The sequence below is a fragment of the Apis mellifera genome, linkage group LG4 (assembly GCF_003254395.2).
Source record: "Apis mellifera strain DH4 linkage group LG4, Amel_HAv3.1, whole genome shotgun sequence".
Taxonomy (NCBI): Eukaryota; Metazoa; Arthropoda; class Insecta; order Hymenoptera; family Apidae; genus Apis; species Apis mellifera.
Window position 1 is genome coordinate 11,366,425 of NC_037641.1, and position 27,337 is coordinate 11,393,761.

The 27,337-nt window shown below is 52.5% G+C and overlaps 1 protein-coding gene across 4 annotated transcripts in view; it reads left to right on the forward strand.

Annotated features, from left to right (window-relative positions):
• The window catches only part of LOC411009 (dachshund homolog 2), a 134,682-nt gene that overhangs the window by 71,423 nt on the left and 35,922 nt on the right, over positions 1-27,337 (forward strand). For all 4 annotated transcript variants that reach the window (XM_006567227.3, XM_006567229.3, XM_006567228.3 and 1 more), the window contains 3 exons: positions 15,007-15,083; positions 16,185-16,355; positions 19,019-19,243. In XM_006567227.3, the coding sequence (XP_006567290.1) occupies positions 15,007-15,083; positions 16,185-16,355; positions 19,019-19,243 (473 nt within the window). The remainder of the gene's footprint in view (positions 1-15,006; positions 15,084-16,184; positions 16,356-19,018; positions 19,244-27,337) is intronic.

Consider the following 27,337-nt stretch of genomic DNA (forward strand, 5'->3'; position numbering starts at 1 on the left):
AGTCAACTTCCGCCTCGCTTCTCCGCCTCCTTCCAATCCTCGAATCCGCGAGAATATATTTCCAGATATCGAAATCCTTCGAAGGTCAACGTGTGGAAGGAGAGAGAAAGAGAGAAAGAGAGGGAAGAGGCGATGGGGAGGTTAATTGAAAAGCAGCGGAAGGGTGTCATTAAATAAACCGCGGACGAACGTTCCTGCGGTTCCGCGGCGCTACCGTTCGCAGCCTCGGTTTCGCCGCCACTTTTGGTAATGAACTAATATTTGCAGTGTCCGTCCGGACGGCGGTTTCCACGCGGTATACGCAATACGGCTTACCTTTTTCCCCCTCCCCGCCCTTCTCTCTTTCTCTCTCTCTCTCTCTCTCTCTCGCTGCGGCGAGATTGGCCTTGGACAAATACGCGACCCTCGCGGGGATGGCCTCTGGTACACGGCTGGGTTTAAAGGTTAGGGAACGATCGGAAATTCAATCGTCCCGCGGCAAGGAAGCCGCGCATATCGCCATTTGTATTATATACCGATCGGTTTGCCGGTCGAAGAATCGGTCGTCGAATTCGATAAATAATTCGGATGGAAAGAGCGGAGAGGAAGGGAGAGGGGGAGAGGAAAAAATTGGATGACAAACGAGGCGAGGCGACGGAACGCCACTCGAGAGGCGTTCGTTCATCGTTTCCCTTCGAATCGAAACGATCGAGTGGCGGCTAAACGACACTCCGACGCGCGTTCCGTTCCATTGATCATCGGTCTAAACTGTTTCTGACGCGAATTATGCGCGAAACGGTGGCGGACGGTTAGGAAAAAAGCGAGGACCGAGGTGGGAGGAGGGTGGGCATCGCGTCGTCGCCCATCCTTCGCGACGCGCCGAGGACTTCGCGTGGAATTTTCAAGAATTTAAATAATATCCTTTTATATTATCGAGGATGGGGCGAAAGTAAGAGGGGTGGACGGGAGGAGCGGGTCGTAGGTTGACGCGGCGACTATCATAAATCCAGCGCGGTTGCGGTGGCAGCCACGGAGAGAGAGAAAATCTACAATTCTAAAGCTTTCCATAAAACACTCGACAAAACGCTTCGCCCGCGGTTTTCGAGTGGCTACCGGGGCCCCTTCTCCGCCGCGTCCCTCGCCACTTTTCCCGCGTCTTCCCTGCCTCGTCGGCCGCGAATCTGTTGAAATATGTAAAACCGTGTAACCTCTTCAATTTACATAGGAACGCGTGGGCGCGCTCCCCCTCCCTCCCGCTCCCGATGAAAAGTGGCCGATCCTCCTCTTATTAATTGATCCGTCGTCCAACGAACCAAATCCACCGATCCCACTCGCTTCGATGTATAACCCTTCCTCGGTTTTTCCCCTTGCGAACATTCCCTCTCCCTCTCCCTCTCTCTCTCTCTATCTCGATCCGAAAGAGCGAGAGTGGAATTTCGAAGCGGAGAACTAAAAGGGGAACTCGGCGAAGAATGAGAGGGAACGTTGTCTCACGTGATAGACGTCCATCATCGGGCACGACGAAAGCCTTAACGTCGCGGACGCGACACGTAAATACACGCGTGTATCGTGGTTGATACAAGCATCATTTTTTTTCCTTCCGCCCGCGTCGACGATAATCGCAGTCGCCCGCTTCGTTTTCCTTCCACCTCTGCCTCGTCGTTCCATCCGCGCCGTCTACTGCTCTTCCTTCTCCCTCTCCCCCTCCCTCTCTCCCTCCCTCTCTCGCCCGATCTCCATATACCGCCGCTCTCGCCGCGCTATCCGTGATCCAGGGCGACGGCACGCCGTTGCCACTGGTATTTCGAAACTCGCTGAACAAACAAGCGCCGATAAAAGTACCGCGGTATATAGTACATCTGGAAGTAGGGACCATCAGTCACGGCGCATCTGCGAACCACTTTCCTTCCCATCCACCACCACCCTCCTCCCCCCTCAGCCTCTGCCCCCTCCTCCCGCCATCGCCATCGCCATCGCCATCGCCATCGCTATCGCCGCCGCCGCCGCCGCCGCCAGCTCTCTCCCAGACCCCTCCGGGAGAGAGAGTGCAGCGGGTGTCCCGAACTTCTCCTATCCACCCACCCAGCGCCGCTAAAAACCATTTGTCATCGGCCGCGTAAATATGTTCTCGAGCGAAACGTGCGTTCGACTTTTTTCTTTTTTTCCTTTTTTTTTTTTCCTTTTTTCGCCCCCTCCTCCCTTCTCTTTCTCTCGCGCCCACGGAAATACGAGTCCGCGCGTCAAACGACGATGATGGTCACGGCCGACCATCCATTTCCTGGATTCTTTCTCTCTTCTTTCTCTATCCTACTGATATACCCTTTTATCGCGAGGGAAGGGGAAACGATTCGATTTTTTTTTCGAATTATCAGCGTTTTCGCGATCGTTCGATTTCGTTCGAGACACGAAATCGTTGGCGGATTTTTCGGTAAAATTAAAAACGAACGGACGAATTGTTTCTCGTTCGACATTTTTTTTTTTTTCGTTTTCGCGAGACGACTACGAGCTACGAGCTACGAGCTACGAGTTGCTATCGAATATCGGAATACGAATACGATCACTATCCTAATCCCGTGTATGTTTTCGCAAGCTTTCACAACCAAATCAAGCCGGGGCTAATAGCAGGCTCCCTGGCGTTGTACCAAAATTGCTGGCCCATCCACGTTTATCGTGGAAACGAGTAAATAAGCATCGCTCTCGTTGAAATAAGCATCCTCGCCTCGACGGAGGAGGAGGAGGAGGAGGAGGAGGAGAAGAGTTTATCTTTATTTCGAGGCGAGGATGGTTGTTCGCCGCGTGCAGGGAGCGCGAGTAGGTTAAAAAGTTGGTCCAATAAAAGCGAGGGCCCATTTGTCAAGGGGGTGGCGGCATTTGTACGGCTGCTCTGTTGCGAAACGTATGTAAAACACATCTCGGCATGAGTCGTAACACGCGCGGGCGGTCGTGATGGGCCGACATCTAAAATAATAAAAGTTGCCTCCGTCATTTGTCAACGCTTCCTCTAAGGAGCGACTACTTCCACCGCCACCTCGTAATTTCGCCATGTCGCAGCTGCTACTCCCACCCCTTCTTGCCTCCTCCCCTCTTGTCTCCTCCAACCCTCCAACGTTACGCGATTCCCTACCTTAATTTTACGACACTCGACACCAGACGTCGCGCTTCTTCCTCTTCCGCTTCCCTCTTCTTCTTCTTCTTCTTTCGTCACACGCGCGGAAAACGCGATTTACTCGACTCGACGAATCTCGACGATCTTTGCTTCGGGATTCTTTTGCCAATAACGTGGCGAGAGATCCAAGTGGCAGAGGGAGAGAGAGAGAGTTCGGTTTCGATTTGGAAAGTTTAATCAGCGGCGCGGTTCGAAGAGGAATAAATACTATATACCCCGACCGTTTTGCACGGTTCTTTATGCGAGGGCCCTTTAATCCTTGCTCGAAGGAAGACGCGCGCGTTTTAAGTGAAATAATAAATAAAATAATACGTGGGAAGGTTGTCGGTGTCGGCCGGCCCGCGCTGCAATAATCTACGGGAACAAATGTGCCAGACGACTTTTATGAAACCGGGGGTCCCCTTCGCTCTCTTCAGCCCTTTTTACGCGGTTGAAAAATAAAATCCTTAACCCTTTCTTCCTTCCCCCTCTGCCCTCCCGGAGCCAGGCCGCGGAGAGGCGAAACGGAGGCGGCGGGATAAAACCTTAAATACGACCGCTGAACACCGGGGGCCGACAATAAAATTCTCGTAAACCATTTCGCTCGAACGACGCACCTGCTTTCGCGTCGCGTCTCTCGGACCCAACTTTCCTCTCTCCCTCTCTCTCTCTCTTTCTCTCGTTTCGCGCTTCGTCACCCCCCAACGAATCGCGCCACGCGATTTTCCTTAGCTCTCTTTCCCCCGCGGAGAAATGAGGAGAAATCTCGCGGATCGTTTCTATTCGCACGGGATGGAAACGACGTTCCCGCGTTGAAAGAATGATCGAGCACCAAACGGAACGGGGCGGGATAAGCTTCGTTCCTTTCCGAGTTTATTTTCCGAGTAACCCTTCAACATTACGCTAATGTATTTCTTTGAAAACCGCTATTCACCTCGTCGACGTTTCAATCCGGTCCATTCACCGTCTCTCTCCGCCTCCCCGCCCCTCCCACCTTCGTTTCTCGAAACACACCGACCGATCGATCTAACCACCTCCCCTATCTATCGTCAATTTTCGCACGACTTAATCCGCAACCGCTCTGCTCCCCCCCCCCCTCGGTGACTCGTACTTTTACTCTTCCACCCCGCTGTTTTTCTTTTCCACGCCGCATTTCCTCCGAGCGGAGCGAGATGGGGCTGACGGATCGATCGATCGAAACCGGTGAAAAGAGGGGGAGGGGGAAGGAAGGTCGATCGATCCCGATCATCGACCGACCAGGTGTCGCGCGCGCGCGCGATCGTCTTTGTGGGGTGGAAGGAAGGAGGTGGAAGGAAGGAGAGGAAAGGCAGGAGGAGACGCGTGACGCGCGACGACAAGGGGTTATCGCATTCCAGCTCGATTCGACGGCTAACGGGTCGACCGACAAAGGGAATATAGGGGGTGGGCCCCGTTTGAGCGCCCCCCCTCGGAGGATCGCTAAATATTTCATTTCGCATCCCTCGAAACGTTTAATCTCGGCTCAGGTGCGCGCTCGCGAGTCGCGTTGCACGCGCGTTTGTGCATCGTCGTCGATGGCAACTATCCAGCGGATACGATGCACCTTCTCTCTCTCTCCTCTTTCGATACTTGGAACGATCGAATCGATCCTCCACCTCCTCTTCCTCCACTATTCCAACCCCCTTCTCTCTCTCTTTCTCTCTCTCTTCGTTTGATCTCTCCAAACTCTTTTTCTTTTCCCTTCTATTTTTTTTTCTCCCTCCTCTCCCCTCCGACTCGGCAAAGGCCGGTCGAGGAAAAAGTCGGATGGCAGCATTCAGCCGGAAAATCATTCCCGTAGCCTCGATAAATCGGCAGGCGTAAAACCGTGCCACCGGTTATATCGCTTGGTGGCTCAGCTTTGTGGCTCCGAGGATCGAGGAACTTTCATTATCGGAGCGGAGGCGCGCGCGCGCGCGCAACCCCTCCCCTCTTGCCCATCTTCGTTTACATTTATGATTTAATATGATCGTCCATTGTTGCCGTCCCCTTTGATTCCTCCCCGCCCCGTCCCACCCTCGACAAATATCTCTTTCTCTCGGTTCCCGTTACGTGTGTAATTCGAACGCCACCCCTCTCCTTTCTCCCTTTTGTATCCACGTTTCTTTGGTCCGTGCTGCTCCAGATGAGAACACACACACACACACATATATATACGCCTAGATAATAATAATAACAAGGAAGAGGAAAAGATACGCGGGAAAGGAAGGAATCTCAATTTTCCTTGACGCTCGTTGCCCTACGAATTTTCGTTTCTCCCATTCCTTGTCCCGCGTCTCGTACTAACCCTCGAAAGATGGGGAAAGTTCACCTGCGATCTCCGCGCGAGAGAAAGGAAAAACTGCGAAAACCGCGCGATTTTTCGGATACTGGAAATCGCGGTGGTGGAAATACGCGGTGCGTCGAAACGAGAGAAGAAGGAGAGTAGAGGTGGAGAGGGGAAGAGAGGCGGGCGACGCGCGGTCGGAATATTAAATTGGCGCAAAATTCGAGCAACTTTTCAGCGTGGTATTATGGGCCGGCTATCCGGATGATGTAGCACCGAACTTGGAAAGACTCGGGCCGAGGCGAAACCCCCGAGAAGCCTCTTCTTCTCCACCCCGTCCGTGCCCGTCCTTTTCGTCGCTTTCTCCGCTCGCACGCGCGTCTTTCCTCCCTTCTCTCTTTCTCACTCCCCCTTATCCCATCCCTCTCTCTCACTTTCTCTCTCTCTCTCTCTCTCCCTCACCGGGCATAGCTTCCAGGGTAGCAATCTTTTATTATTAGCGCAGGCTTTACCAGACAATGAAACGAAAGGAACGGAATATGATATTGTAGTACAGAGGCTCGGCGGAAAGGGAAGCTATTGTCGGTCTCTTTGAATTTTAAAGTCAACGATCGATACGGCTCGGGGGATGCGCCTTTAGCCATATAAACCGCTCGCTCTCCTCCTCCTCCACCGGCTCTAGACCCCCTCTTTTCTCCGCGCCACGTTCGTCCCTCTTCCAGGCCCGATTTCACGATTATTTATTCGGGACCGCGATTACGCGAGTCGACTGCTCGGCTAGCCGCGGAGAACTCGAAAGCCTCGAGCGGAATCGGGAACGGGCGTGAAGGGCCGTGTCACCCAAATTGTCGGCCGTAATGATAAATTGCGCCCTCGGCCCCCGTCCGCACCGCCGACCGACCATGCGGCAAATCAAATTGCAATTTGTTATTTGTAATTCCGAGTGTCGCTTAATATACTCTCTCCCTGCTCGTTTCACTCGTTCACCCTTCCGCCAAGGGGTTAGAAATTAAGCGGAGCTTGATGAGAAAGCGCCAAGGTGTGAGCGTACCTCCTCCTCCTCCTCCTTCCCGCGAATCTCCCGCGCGTAATTAAGCGCGACACCCTTCTTTTCTCTTTCATATCTTTTTCATTATACGCGTATATACGTCGTAATATTCGTCCATTTCGTTCCGTTTTTCTAGACGACGCGTTTCGACAACAGTGTCGTCCCAATCGAAGAATTCGCTCGACGCGAAAGCGTCAGGAGGCAAATATAAATTCGATTTCGTCTATTCAATTTTCCAGAAAAATAACGCTTCGTTCTCCCTTCCTCGCGCACTTTCCTCCCTCTCTTGCCTCGGTGGCGGCATTATCGACGCCGAAGGTGGCGACGGAAGAAGGAGGAGGAACGATGGAGGAACGGCGGAGAGGAGAGGAATAAGTTGGATCAGTCAGAGGGTGGCGGTTACCGTTTCGGTTATGGGTTTCGGAAGCGTCGTCGAATCCTATTCTTGCGCAAACCCGATAAGCGGCCTTTTACGCGTCTATTTCTCGCACACGCGCCGCGCGGACAGAGGGAACGGAGAGGGGTTCTCTATCGCGGGCAAGCAGATCTCTCCGCGCGACAGATATCGGTCTCTCCTTTCCCGCGATAAACGATCGCCCCGCGTGCCCCGTATATTTCATTCCCTCTCTCTCTCCTTTCCTCCTCGCTCGAAGTCCACGATTTTCGCCAGATATCTTCTGCTCGAAATACGAGAGTACACCTACCTACCTACCTACACCTCCCCCTCGATCCGCTCTCTCTATTTTTTTCGCCGCGGCATATTTTTCTTCGATCTACTCCGACGCAGACCGGGACGGGCAAAGGGACGACGGGTCTCGTCGAGGGTGTACCGTGAAGGGGATTCGTCCGTTTATTTGCGTATTGCCTGCCGGCTGAGCATCGAGCCGTTCGTTCAACCTCGCGTTAAATCCCTTCGAATCGACTCGAAAATTCGCTTCGAGAAGCGGTGCGGAGTAACGAACGATGCGGGATAAAAATCTATACTCGTACGCGAGAAAAAAGGAAGGAAAGGGGAGGGGGGGAAACGATGGCGCGTGGCGTGGAGGGAATGCGTGGAACCCTCGATGGAAATCGGGCCCGTTCGAGAAAAAAAACCGCGATAAGCCTGGTCGCGTTTCCTTCCTTTCTTCTCTTTTTTTTTTTTCTTTTTTCCCTTCCACGAGGGGGTAGAGAGATCGACGAGGCGAGCCCCAGAGCGACCATCGATGGCCCTTAATCGAGCGATCCGGCCGCCAAAGTGATTTTTATTTTCCACGAATCTTGATTTATACGCGGAGGCTTTTCGCCTCGACCCCTCCTCCCCCGGCGTCGACACCCCGAAGGACCCCGAACAGGGTGGAAGGGAGAAGGTGGAAGAGAGTGCAGTCGGACGCGCATACGCGTACGGGCGTGCGGCTGCGGTTGCCTTCACGAGGGGTTTACCCTACGCGTTATCTCTCCGTTACGCGTTGGCAGGCATATGGCCGGTCGGTTGCAGGGTCGCAGGGGCGAACGGGGAACGGGCTCATAATTTTCAGATTTATGTACAAATGTTTCTGGCGAAGCGGTCGTTTCAGTCTCTCTCTCTCTCTTTTTCTCTCGCCCTCTCGTGGGGAAGATATCTATCGTAAAGTTTCGCGGAATTGAAAAATGCTTTCGAAGCTTTCTCGCCCTCTGGCGCACGGCCGGGGGAAGGGAACGTCGCCCGACGACGTCACGGATGACGTATCGTTCACGAACGAGATCCAACCAGCGCCCTCGCTCTCCCCTATCTTCCCCCGGATAAATGATTCTCGCGCAACGCGCGGCTGTTTCTCCTCCTCCCCCCCCCCCCGTTTATCGCTCGAATTTCTTCGTGACATTGACCCCGTTTGTAGATATAATTCAATTTCCGTAAAACGTAGGAACGAATTACGAAACGAATTCTATATTCTACCATTATTCTTGAAATCCAAGCCGAGATCTCATTCTCGCCTTTTAAACGAAAGAAATTCTCGTCGTCGAAATCGAAATAATTCCGAAACGAAACTTCGACTCGACGAACACTATCGAGAGAGAGAATGAGAGAGAAAGAGAGAGCCACGTGGTGCAAGTCTCGCGAGTCGGTATCCGAACGACCGGTTATCTGGCCGGTCGATCGGCATTGTCTTCCCTCATTGCCAGCCCAGGGAACTCCATTCGGAAGCGAAATGAAAGAGAGAGAGGGAGAGGGAGGGTTCACGATCGGGAGCCGGGAGGCTGAGGAAACAATTTAGCTCGATCACAACGGTTTCCAGCCGGAATCTCAGGCGTCGTCGTCTAATTAAACCGTTGTCCTGCGCGGATATAAAGTCGGAGGTTATCACCGTGGCGCGGGTGGGGTATCTGATCCCGAGACCTCCTCCCCCTCCCCTCCCCATCCTCTTAATCCGACTGTGCTTCCAGCCGGCCCGCTTTAAACGGGCCGCCCCCCCGTCTTACACAAAGCTCGCGTGTATTTCGCGTGGATATATACATATATACGGAACGAAATAGAAACTCGGGTAGTCTCATTTCCTGTCTGCGGGGGTCCCGCAGGGGATGCATAATTAGCCGCTACGCGCCCAACGCGTAGGGGAACGTAAGGAGCTCTCGTCGTCGTTGCAAACTTTTCCTCTCCACCGACTTATCGATTGCTCCACTGCAAATTATCGATTAGGTTAGAGAAAAGAAGCGGAAAAGAGCGAATTTCATTCCTCCCGAGATTGAAATTATTTTTCAACGAGAGAAACGTTGTTCTTACACGCGCGTGTAAATCGCAGGGATCGTTTCACTCTCTCTCTCTCTCTGTTCAGACCAATTTTCGGATGCTGAGGATGAACTCTCGAGATCGCGAGAGTATTAAAGGGGCGCGCGAAGTAGAACGAGAAATTAATCTGGATCGTGGTGGCGGGGCCTCGGCCCCGTCATTTATCACCGCTCGTTACTCGGGAACGGAATCCACGGATTGATACCGAAGTTGGTCGGTCCGTTGTTGCGTTGTCGTGGCCGCCGTTCGTATCTATTAGTCAAGGCAAGAGAGGAGGAGGGGGAGGGGTTGGAAAATGGAAGAAGAAAGCGCGCCACCCTTCCGGATGGAGCAGAGGGGTAGGAATCGCGAACAGGGGGATGAAAGGGGATGGGGCGGTGGTAGTTGATACAGCGCCGTGGGTGGGCTTTGTCGCGGGGATTCCTGGTCGCGAGACCTGCAGCAACTTCCCTCGACGACGAAACGACTCGCGTAAACGTCGCAATTAACGGCAGATCTCCCTTCCCTTTTGCCTCGATTCGGCCGAAACCCCGTGCGCCGACCTTAGCTTCGTTCGAAGAGGCGAAATCTGCATAAGTATATCGCGTCGCGTTAACGAGTTTCCGAGAAACGTTCGTTTTTTTTTTTTAATTCGCGTTAATCTCCCTCGATACGGAAAGAAAAGGGAGGGGAGGAGGAGGAAAGAGATCGGAGATTCGGAATTTACGATATACACGTATAATTGAGGGGTTCGCGACGAAAACAACTGCTCGGTCGATTTACGGCCAGGAGGGGAGAAGATAATCCTTAATTTTTCGATCGTGAGATTGAAAAAAAATTTAACGAAAAGTCGCTTTTTCTTCTCCTTTCTTTTTTCTTCTCTTCTCCACGAGAATCTCGTCGACTCGAATCGTTGCATCGAATAGATTGAAATTGAAAGGATCGAGTTGTTTCGAAGTATATATAAAATTGGATCTCGTGGATTGGAGCGACGCGACGGGTATATATATATATATATATATAGAAACGTTAACGAGTCTGGAAGGCAAGTAGGGGGATGATAGCCGCGAGGCGGACGTCTTACTCCGAGGCGGCATCGATTTGATCGACGAGCGGAAGAGAAACCGGAATCCTAGGAATCCGGTGATTGAAACGGTTCGCGGCCTCCTCCCCCTCCTCCCCATCCCCCGTGTCCGAGCGGTCGCGCGCAGTTTGATAAATGTTGTCCGTCTGCCGATACGTCGGATAATATTTGCGAGCGGATCCGGTAGAAATCGAAAGGCAGGGCTCGAGACGGTCGAGATCGGGCGTAATTCGATTCCATCTCCGACCCTTTATTCCATTCGTCCGGAGGAGCAACGTTCTGACACTCGTCCCACACGCACACGCACACACGGATCTCGGCCACTCTTGCCTTCTCCCCATTCTCCCCGAGCCAATTTTCTCCCCCTCCCTGCTCCCCTTCCCCCGCCTCTAGTTGTTGAATTATGTTTCTCATATTTTTCTCCCCACGCGAAGCCAGGAGAGGAGAGGAGAACGAACCGTTTCGCCCGTTCTTCCTTCGCGGAAAAGAAATTTCACGAAATTTCTAACATTCTCCTTTCTCTTCGTTTCGATCGATCGATCCAAGGGACGAATGAACGAATATTTTTGGTTATCGTTCGAAAGATTGGATCGAAAAGTTGAAATTTGGAATCCATACCCGCTTCTCTCCAGCTTCCTTCCACAAAGAAGGATATACGTCCTCGAAGAAGGAGAAGGACTCTCGTTAGGACACCCCTTTCGCCTCGAATGTCACACAGCTGAGCAGAGAGAGAGGGAGGGGAGGACGTCGTTTTCGAGATCGCGCACTTTGGATCCCGTTACCACTCCCAACCTCGTTTATTATTTCAACTCGGTGGAAATTTCGAGGGGGCGAAAAGCCCGACCACCGACCCGGTATTATATCGTCCCGGTGTCGTTTATCCCCCTTTCGTCCTTTCCGAGCTGTAACGCAATCGCGCCTCGGATTCCAGGGTCGTAATTAAAATTACGACGGCGTCGGTCAATCGTCGCTCGCGTTCGACTCGAGAGTGGAGGAGGAGGAGGAGGAGGAGGAGGGAGGGTTGGACGAAAAATATCGACGTTCCCCGCGTGTATCGTTTATCGAAAAAGCCGCGGCGGCCGGGTGGCAGGCATACTTTGCCCAATTAGCCCGGGCCCTCTTTGTCCTCTTGAAATTACAACTGTTCCCCTCCCTTCCCTTCCCCTCGTGTCATTATCGGAACGCGCTTTTGATTTTTCGCCAAAGTAACAACAACAACAACAACAACGAAACATAGGACGCCGCCTGCTGAAACTAGCTATAGTCGTTGATTAAAAACCGGCCGAAAAACGCAATCTGTGGAAACGGTTTCCAAACCGTTTCTCCTTTTTTTCTCTTTTTTTTTTTCGAAATTCGCGGTTCCACGCGAAAAACGCGAGTCAATCGTCCGATCCCGGAATCGAGAGAATTCGGCTTTAGCGGTTCTCCACCGCCGCTCTTCTTCGCGTTCGAGATACGAACCCGTTAATGAACTCCCGCTGCGCGGGGCCGCCCGTTCCTCCGCCATCGGGGAGGGAATCCCCGCGGAGTTCGTCATTACCGAATCAAAATTAAAGGCAAAGATCCGGGGAAGGGTGGGTAAGGATCGTTCCGTTCGGCTTATTAGCCGCGTACGTACCCCGTTTCGTATTCTCGCTAATGGATACGAGACGGGTTCGATCGAAAGCGGCAGAAATAAAATCTGCTGCTCCCGAAAGGGAGCGAGATCCTATTCTCGATTTGGAAAACGCACGCCTCGATCGTATAGATTTCCAAATATACCTACGATACGATATTTGTTGTTTAAGATTCGTTTCTCATCACCTTTTTCCATCTCTCAGGAAGCCTCGTTATTCCCTCGTTCCAAAATTGCTTGGTAACTTAAATATTCTTCGAGATTTTTATTTCTAATCTATGGATTGGAATTGTTTATCATGAAGAGAATTTTTTAATGAATAAGTGATAGTCAAACACAGAGCAAGATTTGCGAAGTGATGCAAAGTAGATCGTGCCAATCAAACTGTAACGATGCCTCGTGTTTTTGGCCGTTTTTCTTCTATTCAAACTTTCGATTTATCACGCTGATCAATATTTTGCAAAGCTCATAGTGGACTACCTTTCTTAGAACCTTTCCAGTCCAGCCTAATGGGCAACGAAAAAACCTTTTTCTCTGGGTGACGTCCACAATTTAAAGTCTATTGTCGTTAGATCGAGCGCACGTTTCGATACCGAAAATCCAAGAAAGGATCTCATTTATGCAAAAGCAATACACGTATACATATATATACAAGGAGGAAGTTTTGCACGAATCTCGCGACGCCTTATTAAAATTGAGCCGAGGCGAGATAGCGAGAGCGTACGGCGTACAAAGAAAATGCGGAATTACCCTTGACGTTTCTGGTAAGGAAGGGGTGGGGGGTTGAAGCTGTCGGTCCTCGGGAAGCGGGGCGCTCGCTAATTATTCGCGACTAGGAGCAAGGCCCGGCCGCGCTCGGTAACCCGTAGGCACGCGTAATGAAATCCATGATGTATTAACGCGGGCGTAAAGGCTCCGCTCGCTTCTACCAGGTGTCTACTCACGCGAGGCTGGGTAAACGCGCGCGGCTGAACGCACGCCGGCGCGCGTAAACGCGCACGCAAACGCTCCACCGTGCCGGCATACATGCGTGAAGGCGGCGGGGCCTTTGCCTCGCGCTTGCCCCTAATATTCGACTAATTAGAAATTTAATAACACCGTGGCGGTTGTTACGAGCTTACGACGACGACGACGACGACGACGACGATGAGAATCACCCCTTTCCTTCCCTTAATTTCAACCTTTTCTTACTCCCCCTCCTCTTATTCTTTCTTTTTCTTTTCCTCTCATCATCCTATATTCGAAATTTCGCCTCAGACGAGGGGAATCGAAACGGAGGCGGATCGAGATATCCATCGGTCGCGACTTAATCGACTCGTATTACCAATTAAAATTTAATCATCCTCGAAAATTAAGTCGTTACGAAGACGCGCCTAAGAGAGAGAGAAAGAGTGTTTATTACTTCGATACTGTTGATCGTGAATGGAAAATTTTATTCGCATCCCGATGACGAATAAAATTCCGGCTAAAATTTCGCAAGCTTCGTAAAATCGGTGGCCGAAAAACGAGACCCGACCGACCAGATATTCGTCTCCAGATATTCGCCTTCGTACTCGTCGCTCGAAACCGACGCCTTCTTCTTCTCCTCCCTTGCCTCGTAGACGGAGGCAAGGAGAAGGAAGGGCGAGGAGACAGAGAGAGAGATTCTCCTCCGCTCGCTCTTCCTCCATTCCGCTTAACGCGGCCGTAACTTATCGCTCGTAGACGCGCGGTATTTCTCTCCGGCTCTTTGAAAGCATTTTCTCATTAAAAAATTAAGGTTCGAGGGGTCGAGGACGGAGGAGGGAGGAGGGAGCGAGCGGTCGGAGGGGGGGAGACGGTTTCGCGGGTTTGCGGGGCGGAGGTGGTGGCGGTGGTTTGGGGCGAGTCGGTAAGTGCTCTGCGGCTCCCAGATGCGCCCAATATTATGTTTAATGATATTAACTTCTTACTTAATGGTCCGCGGTTCGATTCGAGGTGCGAAGAGGAGGCGCGCCCCTCCCTCCTCCCTTCCCGGCGGGGAGAAAGAAAAAGGAACTACACCCGGGAGAATAATTTGCGGGACGAGGAAAGAAACGTGGGTACTTTGGGGGTGGCGGGTGTGGAAGGGAGGGAGGGTGTCTAATCGTCCGGGAAACACCCATTTTTGGACGATTTCTTGCTTGGCCTCGCCTCGCCTCGCCGTGGAAAATAAATTCGTAAATACAATCAGCCCTCCCCCTCCTCCTTCCCGTAAAATAATTTCCTTGGCCGAGCCATTAGAGCGACCCCTCCGAAGGGCACCTCCATTGTCCCCGAGATTCCGGGACGGGAAGGAAGGAAAGAAAGGAAGGAAGGAAGGAAGGAAAAGAAATTTGAATTTACAACTTGGTTGTAGGAATTTGCAAACAGGCGGATGACAGTCGGAGTCGTTATCTCGATAAAGGCCGCGAATCTTAACGATTGCCGGCCGAGCTACCGGACTCGCGAGAGTTTGGAACGATGCGCGAGGAGGCGGGATTAAAAGTTTCGCGATTCGGAAAGAGGCATAAAGGCTCGGTGGTAGCTTAACGAGCCGAGATCCTCGTAAAACCTCGTAAAACATTCGAGGTTGAAGAAGAGCAAGAAAGAGAGAGAGAGAAAAAAGGAAAGGCGTCTCGCGAGTCCGGGAGTTGGAACAGCGGCGATTGCGGCCGAGACTTGGAAACGAACAATGTAATACGAGAAACTCGCGCGATCCCATCCGGGCGATGGAATGGAAAGAGGATACACGGTGGTGTGTACCTGGCACGGGTCGCGATGGAAATAAAAAGATGGAAAGAGAAAGAGAGAGAGAGAGGCCGGTTTTACGCGAGAACGGATGTATCGCCTCGAGGCGATACGCGACAGCTCCGCAAAGGGAGAGGGAGGGAGAGAGAGAGAGAAAGGGAAAAAGAGAAAAAAAGCGAATCGATTAACGGCGATAATCGGATGGAACGCGCGGCCGACAGAGAGACCGGCACTTATCTTCCTACGCGGCCGGGTTGGGTCCAAGACTTGGGAATAATTATTTAATTAATGGGGAGGGAGCGCGGCCGAGAGTCCACCTCCGCGCCCGCCCCGATTCGCGTCCATCCCGGTTGGAATCGATACTAAACATTTTCCCCCCGTCTGATTTGCTGATTCCAGGCTCCGCGAGGAGAGAGGAGACGCCGAGAGGGCACTCGCGTTGGACCAAAAACCCAGGGATCTGAGCTCGCACAATGGTAAGATAAATACGCGTACGCTCGTTTAACCGTAATTACAGTAATCGGCCGATAATACGGCGAATAACGCCGAGTTTTCGTATTATCGGGTCGAGCAAACCAATCCTTCTCTCTCCTTCCTTTCGAGGAGGAGGAAGGAGATTACTCGCACGTTTCTCTTCTCCCCTGTATTTTTTTCCCCCGAGTTTCGTTGGCGGATCTCCTCGTACGCGGCGCGAACGCTCGATATTCGCAATTGGAACGAGTCGCGGAGAGAAAGAAGATCGAACGTCCCCTCGATCGGTGCGGGAGAGGAGAGGAGAGGAGAGGAGGCGGCCGCTCGAGGCCAGGCCTGGAAAGAAGGAAGGACGAGTTAACCGAGCGTGTCCCGGTCCCTTTCTCGATTTCTTTATTTCTCTGGCCGCTGGCCCGGCCGAGCGTTTAGGCGGGCCGGGCAGATTAAGGCCGATATCGGGTTACCGGGGCACCACCGAACGCGCCGCCTTTCTTCTCATTCCCCGTAATATTTTAATCCGTTCGATCGAACCTTTTATCCCGGTGGCGAGTGCGCGCAAACTGGACGGGGGCGACAATCCCGACGTTTCGAGTTCGAATCCGATCCTCGGACCCCACGGAACCCCGCTTCTTCTTCTTCTTCTTCCCTCTTCTTCGACGGGGATATTTCGACGACCGGCCGACCGGAGAAGATGGGGGACGTCGACCGGTGTGCTTAATCGACCGCGGTCATCTTCCTCCGATCCGCTCGAATCTCCTCGCTTCGAAACACGACCGATCGAACAATATCTATCCACGTCAGGATTAAAATGCCTCGGATACGAAACAATAATAGGAAGGGAGGGAGGGAGGGAGCTCCTCCCTCTCTTCCTCCCTCTCGAAACACGAGGAGAAAGAAACGAGAAGATTTGCACGGGTGCAAATAATATCCATCAATCCTTGTCGTGTTCCACGTATTCCATTCTCGGGAAGGGAAGAAGAACGGGAGAATCGCGCGAGAATATGGTTTTGGTTATCGTTCGATCCGATCGATATACGCACACACACACATACACACACGCATATATATGTATATACGATAGATTGACGAAAGAATCGTGTCGACAGGTTCCTCGAACGGGCACAGTCCCGTGCTCAACCTGTCCAAGACGGCGGGAAGCGGAAGCGTGGGCGAGCACTCCGGAAGCGAGGCAGAGGCGTCGCACCGTTCCCAAGACGACGAGGAGGAGGACGACAATCTGTCCGAGGACCTGGACGACGACAACGAGAAGGACGAAGGTGAGATAGGATGCGCCTAAGCGTCGATCGATAAAGTCGGACGTGGCGATCGTGGTCGATCAATTAGAGGCAGGTAGAGCGTGACGCCGGATTTGACGTGTGCCGAAAGTCGGAACGATGTTGTGCTCGCCGTTCCGTTCCGCGCGGCGCGCATACGTAAAATAATTATATCGAATGGAGCGGACAGAGCGCGTTTAAAGATGAGTTCCCCGGGACGACTGGTAGGTCAGACCTTCTCATCGATCATCCCGGGGCCCGCCGCGGAACGACGCTTCTCTCTGGGATTCGTCTTCCATCTACCGACCGACCGACCGACCGACCAATCGACCGACCACTCCTCAGCGGTTGTCAAAACTTGTCAGTTGATCCGTACGCGATGAAATTTTCACCGCGTCAGAGATACGCGACCAATTTCACGCGCCTTCCATCCTTTTTTTCTTCCTTTCTTTCTTCGTCGCTAACGATATAACATATTCCGAGAATCGTATTTCTTTTTTCAAAAGGAATCGTATTCTTCGGAATATTATTTAACGTCAAACGTTTCCCATGATTCCGATTTAAATAAAAAAAAAAGGAAAAAAAGAAAAGAAAAAGGAAGAGGGGGGCTGATTACTCACTCGGGCATGGAAGAAGAACCACTGGCGGAAGAAGGGCCCGTCGGTCGTTAGACCAACGCATCTTCGGTATTTAGTTTCATTTTAATAATGAAAGATGGGTCGAGATAAAAATCTCGGAGGGCCGAGGAGCGGTGCTATCTCGGCGCTGTCCCGCCGCTTCGATCCACCCAAGCGTCATAATCACGCTGATTTCTAATCGATTCGCCGATTGTCCGCGCGTTAATTGGATATTCCAATTAGGGGCTGCGACTGCTCGCCTCGCGCGACGAGAGAACGGCGACACGTCTCCCTTTCGATCGATCGTCGCGCGAGCGAAACGTAAAAAAAAGAAAAGAAAGAAAGAAAGAGAAATGGAAAGAAACTCGAAATGGGGGATGGAAAACGGTAAACTGGCGCGAGGTTGGGCCCAGGCCAGAGAGGGATTAGCGGGCCCCTAAATTTCGAGAAAGACACGAGTTAGACGTATAAATTGCGGTCGTGGCCGTGTAGCCGGGAGGAGGAGGGGGGAAAGAAATCCGTGTCTCGCAGCGTGTCGTATACACGGGCTACATCCTACCTATGGTGCACGACGGTGATCGAAGTAGAACCCCATCGAACGGCCGTGGGAGTGTACACGCCCGTGGAATGCAGTTCTGATTTAATGAGACGCGCCGCTATCTCGCTCTCGTTCCTGGAATCCGCCGATCCACCGCCGATTTTCGCCCTCGGCCAGGAGGAGGACTTCCTGGAGATTTCGTTCTTTCCATTCCACCGACCCCCCTTCCTCGAGAGTCGTCGCGAAATTTCTGCAAAGGCTGTTTTCTGCGTTGTGGCCCCTTGGCCCGAGATAATTGTAATGGGTTTCCGAGCGAGGGACATCGATGCGTGGTCCACCGCGAGCGGAGAAACGGGGATTGGGGGGAGGGAGGGAGGGAGAGAGGGAAAAGGAGTGGAAGGAAAAGGAGGGGGAGGGAGCGTGGATGGTTCGCTATCAAAAAGGTTGCCGGCGAGAAAGGTTGGGGCAGAGAGCGAGCCGCGCGAGCATTAAATCGGCCAATGGCAATAAGTAACCGAATGCCGTGGCGTTGTAGGTGCGCGCTGATAATTAAAAGACGATACAATAAAGCACGTATCATTGGCCATAAAGCAAGGCCGGGCTAAAGCGTACGGTGTGGGCCGTAGGAGCGCGCGGGACCGGTCACTTAAGCTACGTAGAACCCACGCAGACGTCTTGTCTCGCCACTCTCTCTCTCTCTCTTCTGCTGCGAGACCTCTCTCCGGCCAATAACCATAAGGCATCCTTTGCACCACCGATCCCCGGGCCCCGGATCCTTCCTTCTTTCGACCACGAAAACCATGCTTCCAGGCTAATCGTCGATAGAGAGAGAATAACGAGGCTACTCCTCCTGCCCTCCTCCTCTCGGCGCGATCTTCTCTCCCTAAGTAAGCCGCGGCCTCGAGTAGAAAATGGAGGAAGAGAGAGAGAGAGAAAAAGAAGAAGAATCGCGCGTCCTTCGTGGAATCTCGAGAAGAGTTTTCCCTACCGAAATGAAGGCAGGCGAAATAAATAAATCGCTCGGCTGGAAACGAGCGACACGAGCACGGTGTATGCGGCAAGGGTTCGGCTGGCTAATCGGTCGGCCCGAGTGCCGTTTTAATTCGCGAATTTAATTCGTCCGCGGTGACGTTAAATCAGAGACGTGGCGAAGGGTAACAAGTAGTCGTCGCGGGATTACGACTCTGGAACACGCACGCGTTGTAAGTTGAGCAAGGAGGGAGAGATAGAGAGTGAGCGAGTGAGAGGGAAGGGGCGCGAGACCTCCCTCGAACGTTGTACCCCACGATCCTTGAACGAAATTTATCGGCAAACCGATCATCCGTTCTCTCGTACGTATGTGTGTATATATATATATGTATATATACGCGAGAGCAGACCGGACAAAAAATCGGAAAGAGATCGTAAGGAAGGGAGGGTTTCTCGTTGCGTCGAATTATTATCGTAACGAAGAAAGGAAGAAAGAAAGGTGGAAAAGAGGCGAACGAGTGGATTTTCTTTTCTCGTTTCAGATCTGTCGGACGTGCCGGAGAACCTGCCGTTGCCCGCGCCAGGATCGGAGAGTCCTCAGGCCCTCAACTATTCCCAGATCGCCTCCGCGGCGGTTGCCGTTTCACAGGGGGGCCAGGATCCCTCGGTCTCGAGTACGGAGACCCTGCTCAGGAATATCCAGGGCCTGCTCAAGGTCGCGGCAGACAACGCGAGGCAGCAGGAAAGGCAAATCAACTACGAGAAAGGTCAGTGCCGCATCCCCAGCCGAGGTCGTTCCTCTTATTATATCCTTTCCCTCTCGCGAGCTTGCATTAAGGGACATTAGGGATCTCCTCATCGACCCTCCTCCTCCTCTCCTTCGATCCACCTATTCCATCTTGTCGTTGGCGCGAAACGCGAACCCATCCACGATTAATTTGTCGTGGGTAATACTCTTGTTCGCGGATCCATTAAGGCTCGAAAAGAACGGCAATTTAGGTGCACGGATTTCCTTCTCCCCTTACGAACTATTATCTCTTCCCCCTCCCCCTCTCTCTCTCTCTCTCGGTTTACGAAATCTCGGTGGAAGATCTTCGCGTGTGCGGAGACCGGTCAACGTTCACCTCCGGTTTAATAAACGTAGGAAAAGTTCGGCTCGATCTCAATAAAATGGAACGAAAAGGGGGGAAAAGCTCGTTCGCTGGCAGATATCCAAGTCTCCGTGTAAAGAAAACGTTTATTCGTCGAGGTATCGTTGAAATATCGTTGTTGTAAAAGCATCGCAGATAAGCGACGCGTGTCTCGAGCAGGTAACGCGATTAACAAGGGTACGCGAACCGTGGCGTCGTGTACCCGCGCCTTCGTTCTCATTAACCGGCTGATAGATCGGCCTGTCTTGTTCTTGTTGTTATTATTATTATTATTATTACCATCATCGTTATTATCATTATTATTATTAGCGTCCGGCATGCAAAGTTGCAAAGGAAGTGATTGCGAAAGAAAGGATGGGAGAGAATTCGGACGCGATTTCGATGGGATCGTTCGACGGATCGATCGATCGATCGATCGACCGGATCTTTCTCCGCGGGCGGCTGGATCGCGTGCCCCGAGATGGAATGCACCGCGATCGGATAATCGAAATTAAAATATAACGAGGATAAAGTTGCAGAACGCATCATCCTCCATCCGAGAGGAAATGGACAGAGGAGGAGGAGGATGAGAGCGAAAGCGAGAGCGCGATCCTTCCCCGTCCCAGTTTCCGTTCGGTCGGATAACAACAAGGACGGCGAGAACGGAGGCCGCTTAATATATTCGAGGCGAAACGTAAAGCCGGCCTTTAATTGCCCATTAACCGGCGGTACGAAGTGTCGTTTCCACGGTCGTCCGCGCGGTGGAAACGCGCTTAACGACGTCCCTCGCTCGCTCGCTCGCTCCAGAGAGCTTCGCGTTCTATACCTTCGACCGCGTTTTTCCTCCACCTCGCGGCATTCTTTCTCGCGATGTATCTCGGCGGCGATCGCCGTCCGCGAGGAGGCCGTCCTTTGTTTCGCGATCGGTCGCCCGATTAAACCGGCGGACTTTAACGCGAGAGGACGTCGGACGTCGGCCGAGGCCGACGCGTGCGCGCGCGCGGGGAAGAGGAAGGGGAACGCGAGGATTCGACTTAGCGCGGATTCCCGCAGCAGCCCGCGCTTTCCTCCGCGGGGAGGGAAAGACGAAGGGATTCCAGGCGCGGGAGAGGCGAGGGGGGATAGAAGAGGATCGACGTGGGAGGAAGAGAATCGAGGGCGGCCTCTGATCGACGAGAGGATCGACGAAAAGAGTGTGTTGGCCTGGGCACGGGGGCGGAGGGGGCGGGTGGAGGGTGTAGCCAGGGGTGAGAGAGGGCCGATTTAATACTCGAACGAGCCAGCAGCTCGTTTTACACCAGATGGTTTTACATACGGCCGCTATCGTGTTACCGAGCTTCTCCGAGTATGGCTGCGTTGTTCGCCGCTTCGACGGGGCGCCCTAATACGCGCGGACGCGCGAACACGAGCAAAGTCCTCCGCGGAGATCCCCTCTCTCTCTCTCTCTCTCTCTCTTCTCTCGAGAAGAATCTCTTTCGAGAACCGGACTCGATCGCGCGCGCGCGTTACCTCGCTCCTCTCAAAGGCAGCCACGACGACTGTTATAAGGAAACCGGGCGGATTTTCGAGGAGGAACGCGGCGCGATGGAATCCTAAACTACGTTAAGGATCTACCTCGATGAACGCATCCTCGCTCGATGAAAAGGAGCTCGAGAAAAAGGAAGAGGAAAAGAAGAGAGAAGGAAGAGAAGCGAGCGTGCTCCGTTCTCGTTCGCTCGGTAAGTTACACGGCGCGCACGGAGGAGAACAATATGAGCTCGGCGAGGAGCAACGTGGAGAGCTCGCTATCTTCGATGCTCGCCGAGATAAGGGTACGAGGGGTAGCCAAGCGGCGGGAGCGCAAAAGATTGTGCGCGCCTCCTCTTCGTGTCCGCGGCAGAGGGAGAGAGAGAGAGAGAGAGAGAGTCCGTGGCGGGCCGGTTAAGGCTTAAGGCCCGCCGAGAGAGCGGAATAGAAAGAGGGGATTGAGTTGTAGCCGCGAGTGGAGGATCTTATGTAGATTCCTTGTAGATCGTGCACCCGATTCGATCGCGATCGGCTACCCGGTACCGGGTTAATTAAAATTGTACGGGCCGAACGTCTTTCTTTCTCGTTGCCCCCCCTCTCTCTCTCTCTTTCTCTCTCTCCTTTTCCTCTCCTCCTTTGTGTCCTCCGCCCTCCTCTCCCCGCTCGTTCTTCGGTGTCGCGTCGCCTTCCTCCGCCCCCGGCCGCCTCCTTCTCATCTTCCTTTTTCCCCCTCGGCCGTTCCGCGTACGAGCCAGCACGCTCGCTGCTGCACCGGCCGCATCTTCCTCCGTAAGCTCCTTCGATTTTTGGCCGCTGCCTGGGAGGCTGCTTACGTGAAATCCTATTACCGCGAGCCACGCCACGCCGCGCGACAGCGCACCGCGACCCAGCCTCTTCTCTCCTCTTTTTCTCTCCACGTGCTTTTTCTTTTTCTCCCTCCTCTCTCATTCCCTCTTCTCCTTGTCGTATCTCGTTGCGTACCGCGTGCACAGCTATATCCTCGCCACGGATACGACGAACTGTCTGGCTACTGGAGATAATTCGATTCTTATTCTTATTCGGAAACGATACATCACGCGTCTCTCTCGATTTTGCTAGGAATTCTTTTCCCTCTCGAGGAGGTGGATGATCGGCAAAGTTGGTTATCGTAAATATCGGAGGAACGGAACAACAACACGAGAGATCGACAATTTGTAGTATATCTTGGAGCGCGGCGGTACATCTTCCTAAACACAGTTGTAAACCGCAGGAGGGTCCGTCTCTCGGGGAGCGAATCGGTACCCCGATTCTCGAGCCCCCTCCTCACCCATAAATAGGAAAAGGGAGAAGAAACGTACAAAGAAGAAGAAAAAGAGGGGAAAAAAGCAAGGGAACGAGAGTTGTGGAAGGAATTACAATCCCACCAGGTCCCTCGTTCCTCCTCCATCCTCTCTCTCTCTCTCTCTCTCCTCCCTGTTCCCGTTGGATTCGCCCTTATTCGCGAGGCGAATCGGGTTTGGCCCCCCCGAGCATCATTAAACGTCCGCAACCGGTCGCAGGCTACCTTAAAGATCGTCGAGGGGTCGGAGGTCGGTGGCTGCGAGCGCGCGAACAACCAGCCGCTGCGATTATTATGCTTATTAAGGTGGAAAGTAATAAATTACGGGTTGGCTAATAGCGAAGAGAGAGAGAAAGAGAGGCGGAAAGGCGGAGGGGAAGAAACTTCTGGATCGTTCCAGCACCGTTCAGATCGATTCGTTCGAGGAACTTCTTCTTCCGGCCACTGAAAACAAAACCGACAACCCCCTCTCCCTCGCCGCTTCCTCGAGTCGCCCCTTGGCCGAGGTCCCTCGGTGGTGGTCTCTCACCGCGACACCAGGGGAGAACGTTTCCGTGGCAATAAAGCTGTTCCATTCTTAATTAAATCCGAGGCCACGCGAACGAGCTAATTAAAGCAAACATCCGACGTGATAAACCTCGAACGTTGCCCCGGCCTTCCCGAACGACATCCTGGAATAGGGCGAACCTAGTAGTCGTAAAGCTAGTAGTAGTAGTAGTAGTAATAATAGTAGTAGTGGTAATACGTTGCGAATTTAACCGACCTTGCTTCTTCTTCTTCTTCTTCTTCTATCTCGTCGTATCGATGGAGAAATTAGGAAACAAATTCGCGTCACATCAGTTAGACATCTAGCCATTCTTTAATTCGGAGGGACGAAGAAAGATCCTCGATCAAAAATATAACTTGTTCCTCCACGAATCTTACGATCAGCATCAGTAGAAAAGAAAGTACGAAAAGAGAGAGAGAGAGAGACACAATTTTATCCCCCGGTATCGAACTCTCGTGGAATTTTCATAACGAGCAGCAACAGCAGCAGCAGCGGCAAAGTCGAGTCCCGACCGGTTGGCAGAAAAAGGGCGCCTTTAATGGGACACGTTGGCGCCCGGGTCAGGGTGGCCCCGTTGTTACTCGTTAATTCGAGCCCGCGACCGAGAGAGCACGCACACCAGCGGGCCCTGTGTGCCTCCCCCCCCCCTTCCTCCCCCTTGGCCATTCTCGCGCGAATCCGTGGAAAGCGTAAACGAGCGTGATCTCGAGGTATGCGGTTCGTGAGCGCCTCCACCCTTTCCTCCCTCCTCTTCTCCCTTGGCGCGTAGCGACGAAGGGAATAGGGAATAAAAACGCGAGACAATACGATGTTGGAGCGGCGAGGTCGTTGTCGGTTCCCACCTTCGAGGCCCGAGCCCTCCTCTACGGGTTGGAGAACGCGGCCGATTGTCAATTAGAGAAACCAGGGGGCCTCGGTTTTAGCATAAGCCACCACGGCCAAAAGGGGCCATACGGCGGGGGGATATACGGCGGCGAGTTGTAGGCGAGGATCGCGGCGAAAGAAAAGAGAGAGAGAGAGAGAGGAGAGAGAGGGAGGGTTAAGCTAGGAACGAAACGAAGGGAGAAAGAATTCAAGAGACCGGGAGGGGCCCGATGGTGTTGGGGTAAAGCTAATAAATTATAGCTAACGTGGCTCCGCACAACGCGCACGCTTGATTATTTATTTAACGATGAAACGAGTCACGAACTCGCGAGAGTCGATTCGAGAATCGCGTTTATTTTCTTTCGTACGTGGATTTCGAATCGATCCGGGGAAGAGAAGAAAGGAAGGAAAAAAAGAAGGAAAGAAGGAAAGAAAAATGGTGGAATTTTCTCGAGGATGGAAACGGTATTTCGTGGGAAGGACGTTGGAGAAAGGTGGCGACAGGGATAGAGGAGGAAAAGTACGGGAGAGACGGTAGGCGATAAACTCGAGGTGTACGGGTGTCCCTTAAATCTTGGATTTAACGATCCTCGAACATCGATCCTGCCGCTCGATCGTCACCGATCGTTGTCGCGTTGGAATTAAGCGACAAAACGGCGGCCAACGCCGACTAACGACCCCGCCGCGATTTCCCGGCTGGAAAGGAGGCGAGACCACGCTCGCATCCAGCACACGATTATAAAGCGAAAATTTACGAGCCTCTCGAACCCCACGGGAGGAGATCTCGTGGATTCTTTCTCTTCTCCTCCTCCACCTATCTCCTCCCAGGCCCTGTTCGGGACTTTGTTGTTTGCGTCGCGGGTTTTATCGTCGCCGCCGTTTTTAAGTGTCTCCCGCGAGACTTTGTTGCCGAGAGGTCCTTCCTCTCGCGACCTTCGGCCGATTACCGATCACCGCCTCGAGATCCTCGCCCCGTCTCCTCTTCCTCCGTAACCGTACCCCGTGGAATCCTTCCCCTTTTCCGGATATTATTAGATAGTCAAATCGGCTTGAAATTCCTCCAAGATCGATAAAAAAGAAAAAAAGAAAAATCCGAAAACTTTTCGAAGAAACTTTCATCGTTCGCAATTTTCCACGAATTATTATTATTAAAGGGAAAGATATTTTGACCCGCGTATCGCGACACGTTCATTCGTACAATAATTTTAAATTCGAAAGAGTATCGCGAACGAATGAAAGGAATGGAGAATAAAAGAGAAAGGGAAGAGAGAGAGAGAGAGAGAGAGGTGGAAAGAAACTTGACCTACCGCAGTTTTAACTACCGTTCAATTATACAGTTTGCTTTCGGTTGGGTCGTCGCGCGGGTCGAATAAAGCGTGTAATTTACCGGCAATAAAAGAGCAGTGGTAACGGCCACGCGAGAGAGAGAGAAAGAGCGACGGCCGCGACGCTGTCCGGCGAAAGAGGGAAAGGGAGAGGAGAAGTCGCGTCGTTAACGACGCCGTTTACTGCCCCGAGGTACGGATATTTTGTTGCGAATCTCCGATCCGGGGATGGCACGCGGCTTCGCGCCTCTCCTCTCTCTCTCTCTCTCTCTCTCTCTTTCTCCCCCTCCTTTACTCGACCCACGGCCGAGGATCCATCGACGAACGAGCGAGAGAGGAGAAACGAACGAAAAATCCCGTCCTTTTTTTTTTCTTTTCTTTTTTCCCCGAGAGAGAGAGAGTGTCATCCGAGCCGGGGATTCTCGCCAACGGCGTAAAAGCGGCGCCGATAATTGGCCCTTAAAGCACGCCCCTCGCGGCCTAATGCATATAATCGCAAGCATTATGCGCCTGCGACTCCGTCCTCTATCTCGACCCGCGACACGGGTCTCTGGCTAATTTCCCCTCTATGACGTAATCGGCCGATTAGAGGCTTAGAGAGAGAGAGGAGGTTGCAAGCTGGGCAAATAAGGAAGAAACTGAAACGTGTTCTTTGGCTGCCAGGTGTTTCACCTGTTTCCCCCAAATGTCTCGAACAAAGTGCATCTTTCTTCGGAAAATTATGAATCACGGTTTGTACAGTCTCGCGTTCGGGGCTAAGGAACTCTTTACAAAAAAAAAAAAAAAAAAAAAGAAGAAGGAAACCTACGTATAATCGTAGGCAGGAGAAAATAATCGCACGCAAAAGTTGGAAACGAGCAAGCTCGATTTGCTCGGACCGATTCGGGACGATCGTATCTATACGACGTCTAATTACAGGTGTCGGTGTATACGCCACAATCTAGCCTATCCGCGTTTCATACACGGCGCGAAGAATGGAATAGGTTCGAACGGTTCGGTCGAATCTACGCGATCCATCTACGGCGGTGACAACTGGCTAACGGTGGATGCGCGATCGCATCGGGTAACGAAGAGGTCGATGCGCCCGGAGGAGATGAAGATACGACGACGACGACGACGATGACGACGACGCATTATTGCTCGTTCGTTGTAAAGCGAATTCCTTAATTACGGAGTGTCGAGGAGCTGCCGATTTTATAACGCCGTTTCCGGTGCACGCGATACGCCTCTGCCTCGAATAAACTATCCGGCAACGGTGTGTCCTCGGGAAGCGTGGATGGAAACGTGGAATCGCGATGGAATGGAATCGAAAGGAGGAAAGGAAGGAGCGTGGGAGGAGGAGGAGGAGGAAGGATCGATCGTTAAAAAGAGAGACGGACGGGTCGTCGACGGGTTATTCGATAAATACAGCGAAGATTCTTCTTCTTCTTCTTCTTCTTCTTCTTGTTGGCGGTGAACGTTTTACGATCGGTAACCATTAATGTCCGGCCGGCGTGCACGGGCGGTCTAGCACGCACGCCGCGTACAGTTGGACAGACACTCGTAATAACGATAAAGATCCGCGTCCTCGTCGTTGTCGTTAGAGGGGGAGGAGGAGGAAAAGGCGGGACCTGGGATGGGATTACGCACGCGGTTGTTCGAGTGCGCGGGATCGATTCGATCGGCTCGATTGACCGGCTAAAATTATCCTTTTCCCCTTTCCTTCTCATTCCGCTTTATTTCCGAGTCCCGTTAATTATTGGATCGTTACGGTATGCTCGTTACACGTTGGCATCCGTATCGGGGAATCTTTGTTCTCGAGGGGTACTCGATTTTCCAGCTAAAGTTTCGAGATTCGTCCGTTCCTCGGAGGAGGAAAAACGAGGATGGTTGTTGTACCGGGTCGAAGGCTCGGCGATATCGTAGAAGCGGCGGTTTCTAAGCGACGGTCGTGCAATAACTCGGCGAGATATCCCGGAGAGGGAGAGGGAGGGAAGGAGGAAGAAAGAAAGAGAGTGAGAGAGAAAGTGTCTGTTCCCGAAGGAAGGAAGGAAGAAAGGATTATCTCGAAACGCGAAAACGCTCTTCGCCGTATCTCCGGTCGAGTCGGTTCGTCGAATATGGCCACCGAAGTCTCGCGTCCTCTCTCTCTCTCTCGATCGCGAAACGAGAGATATCGAAACTATTCACCT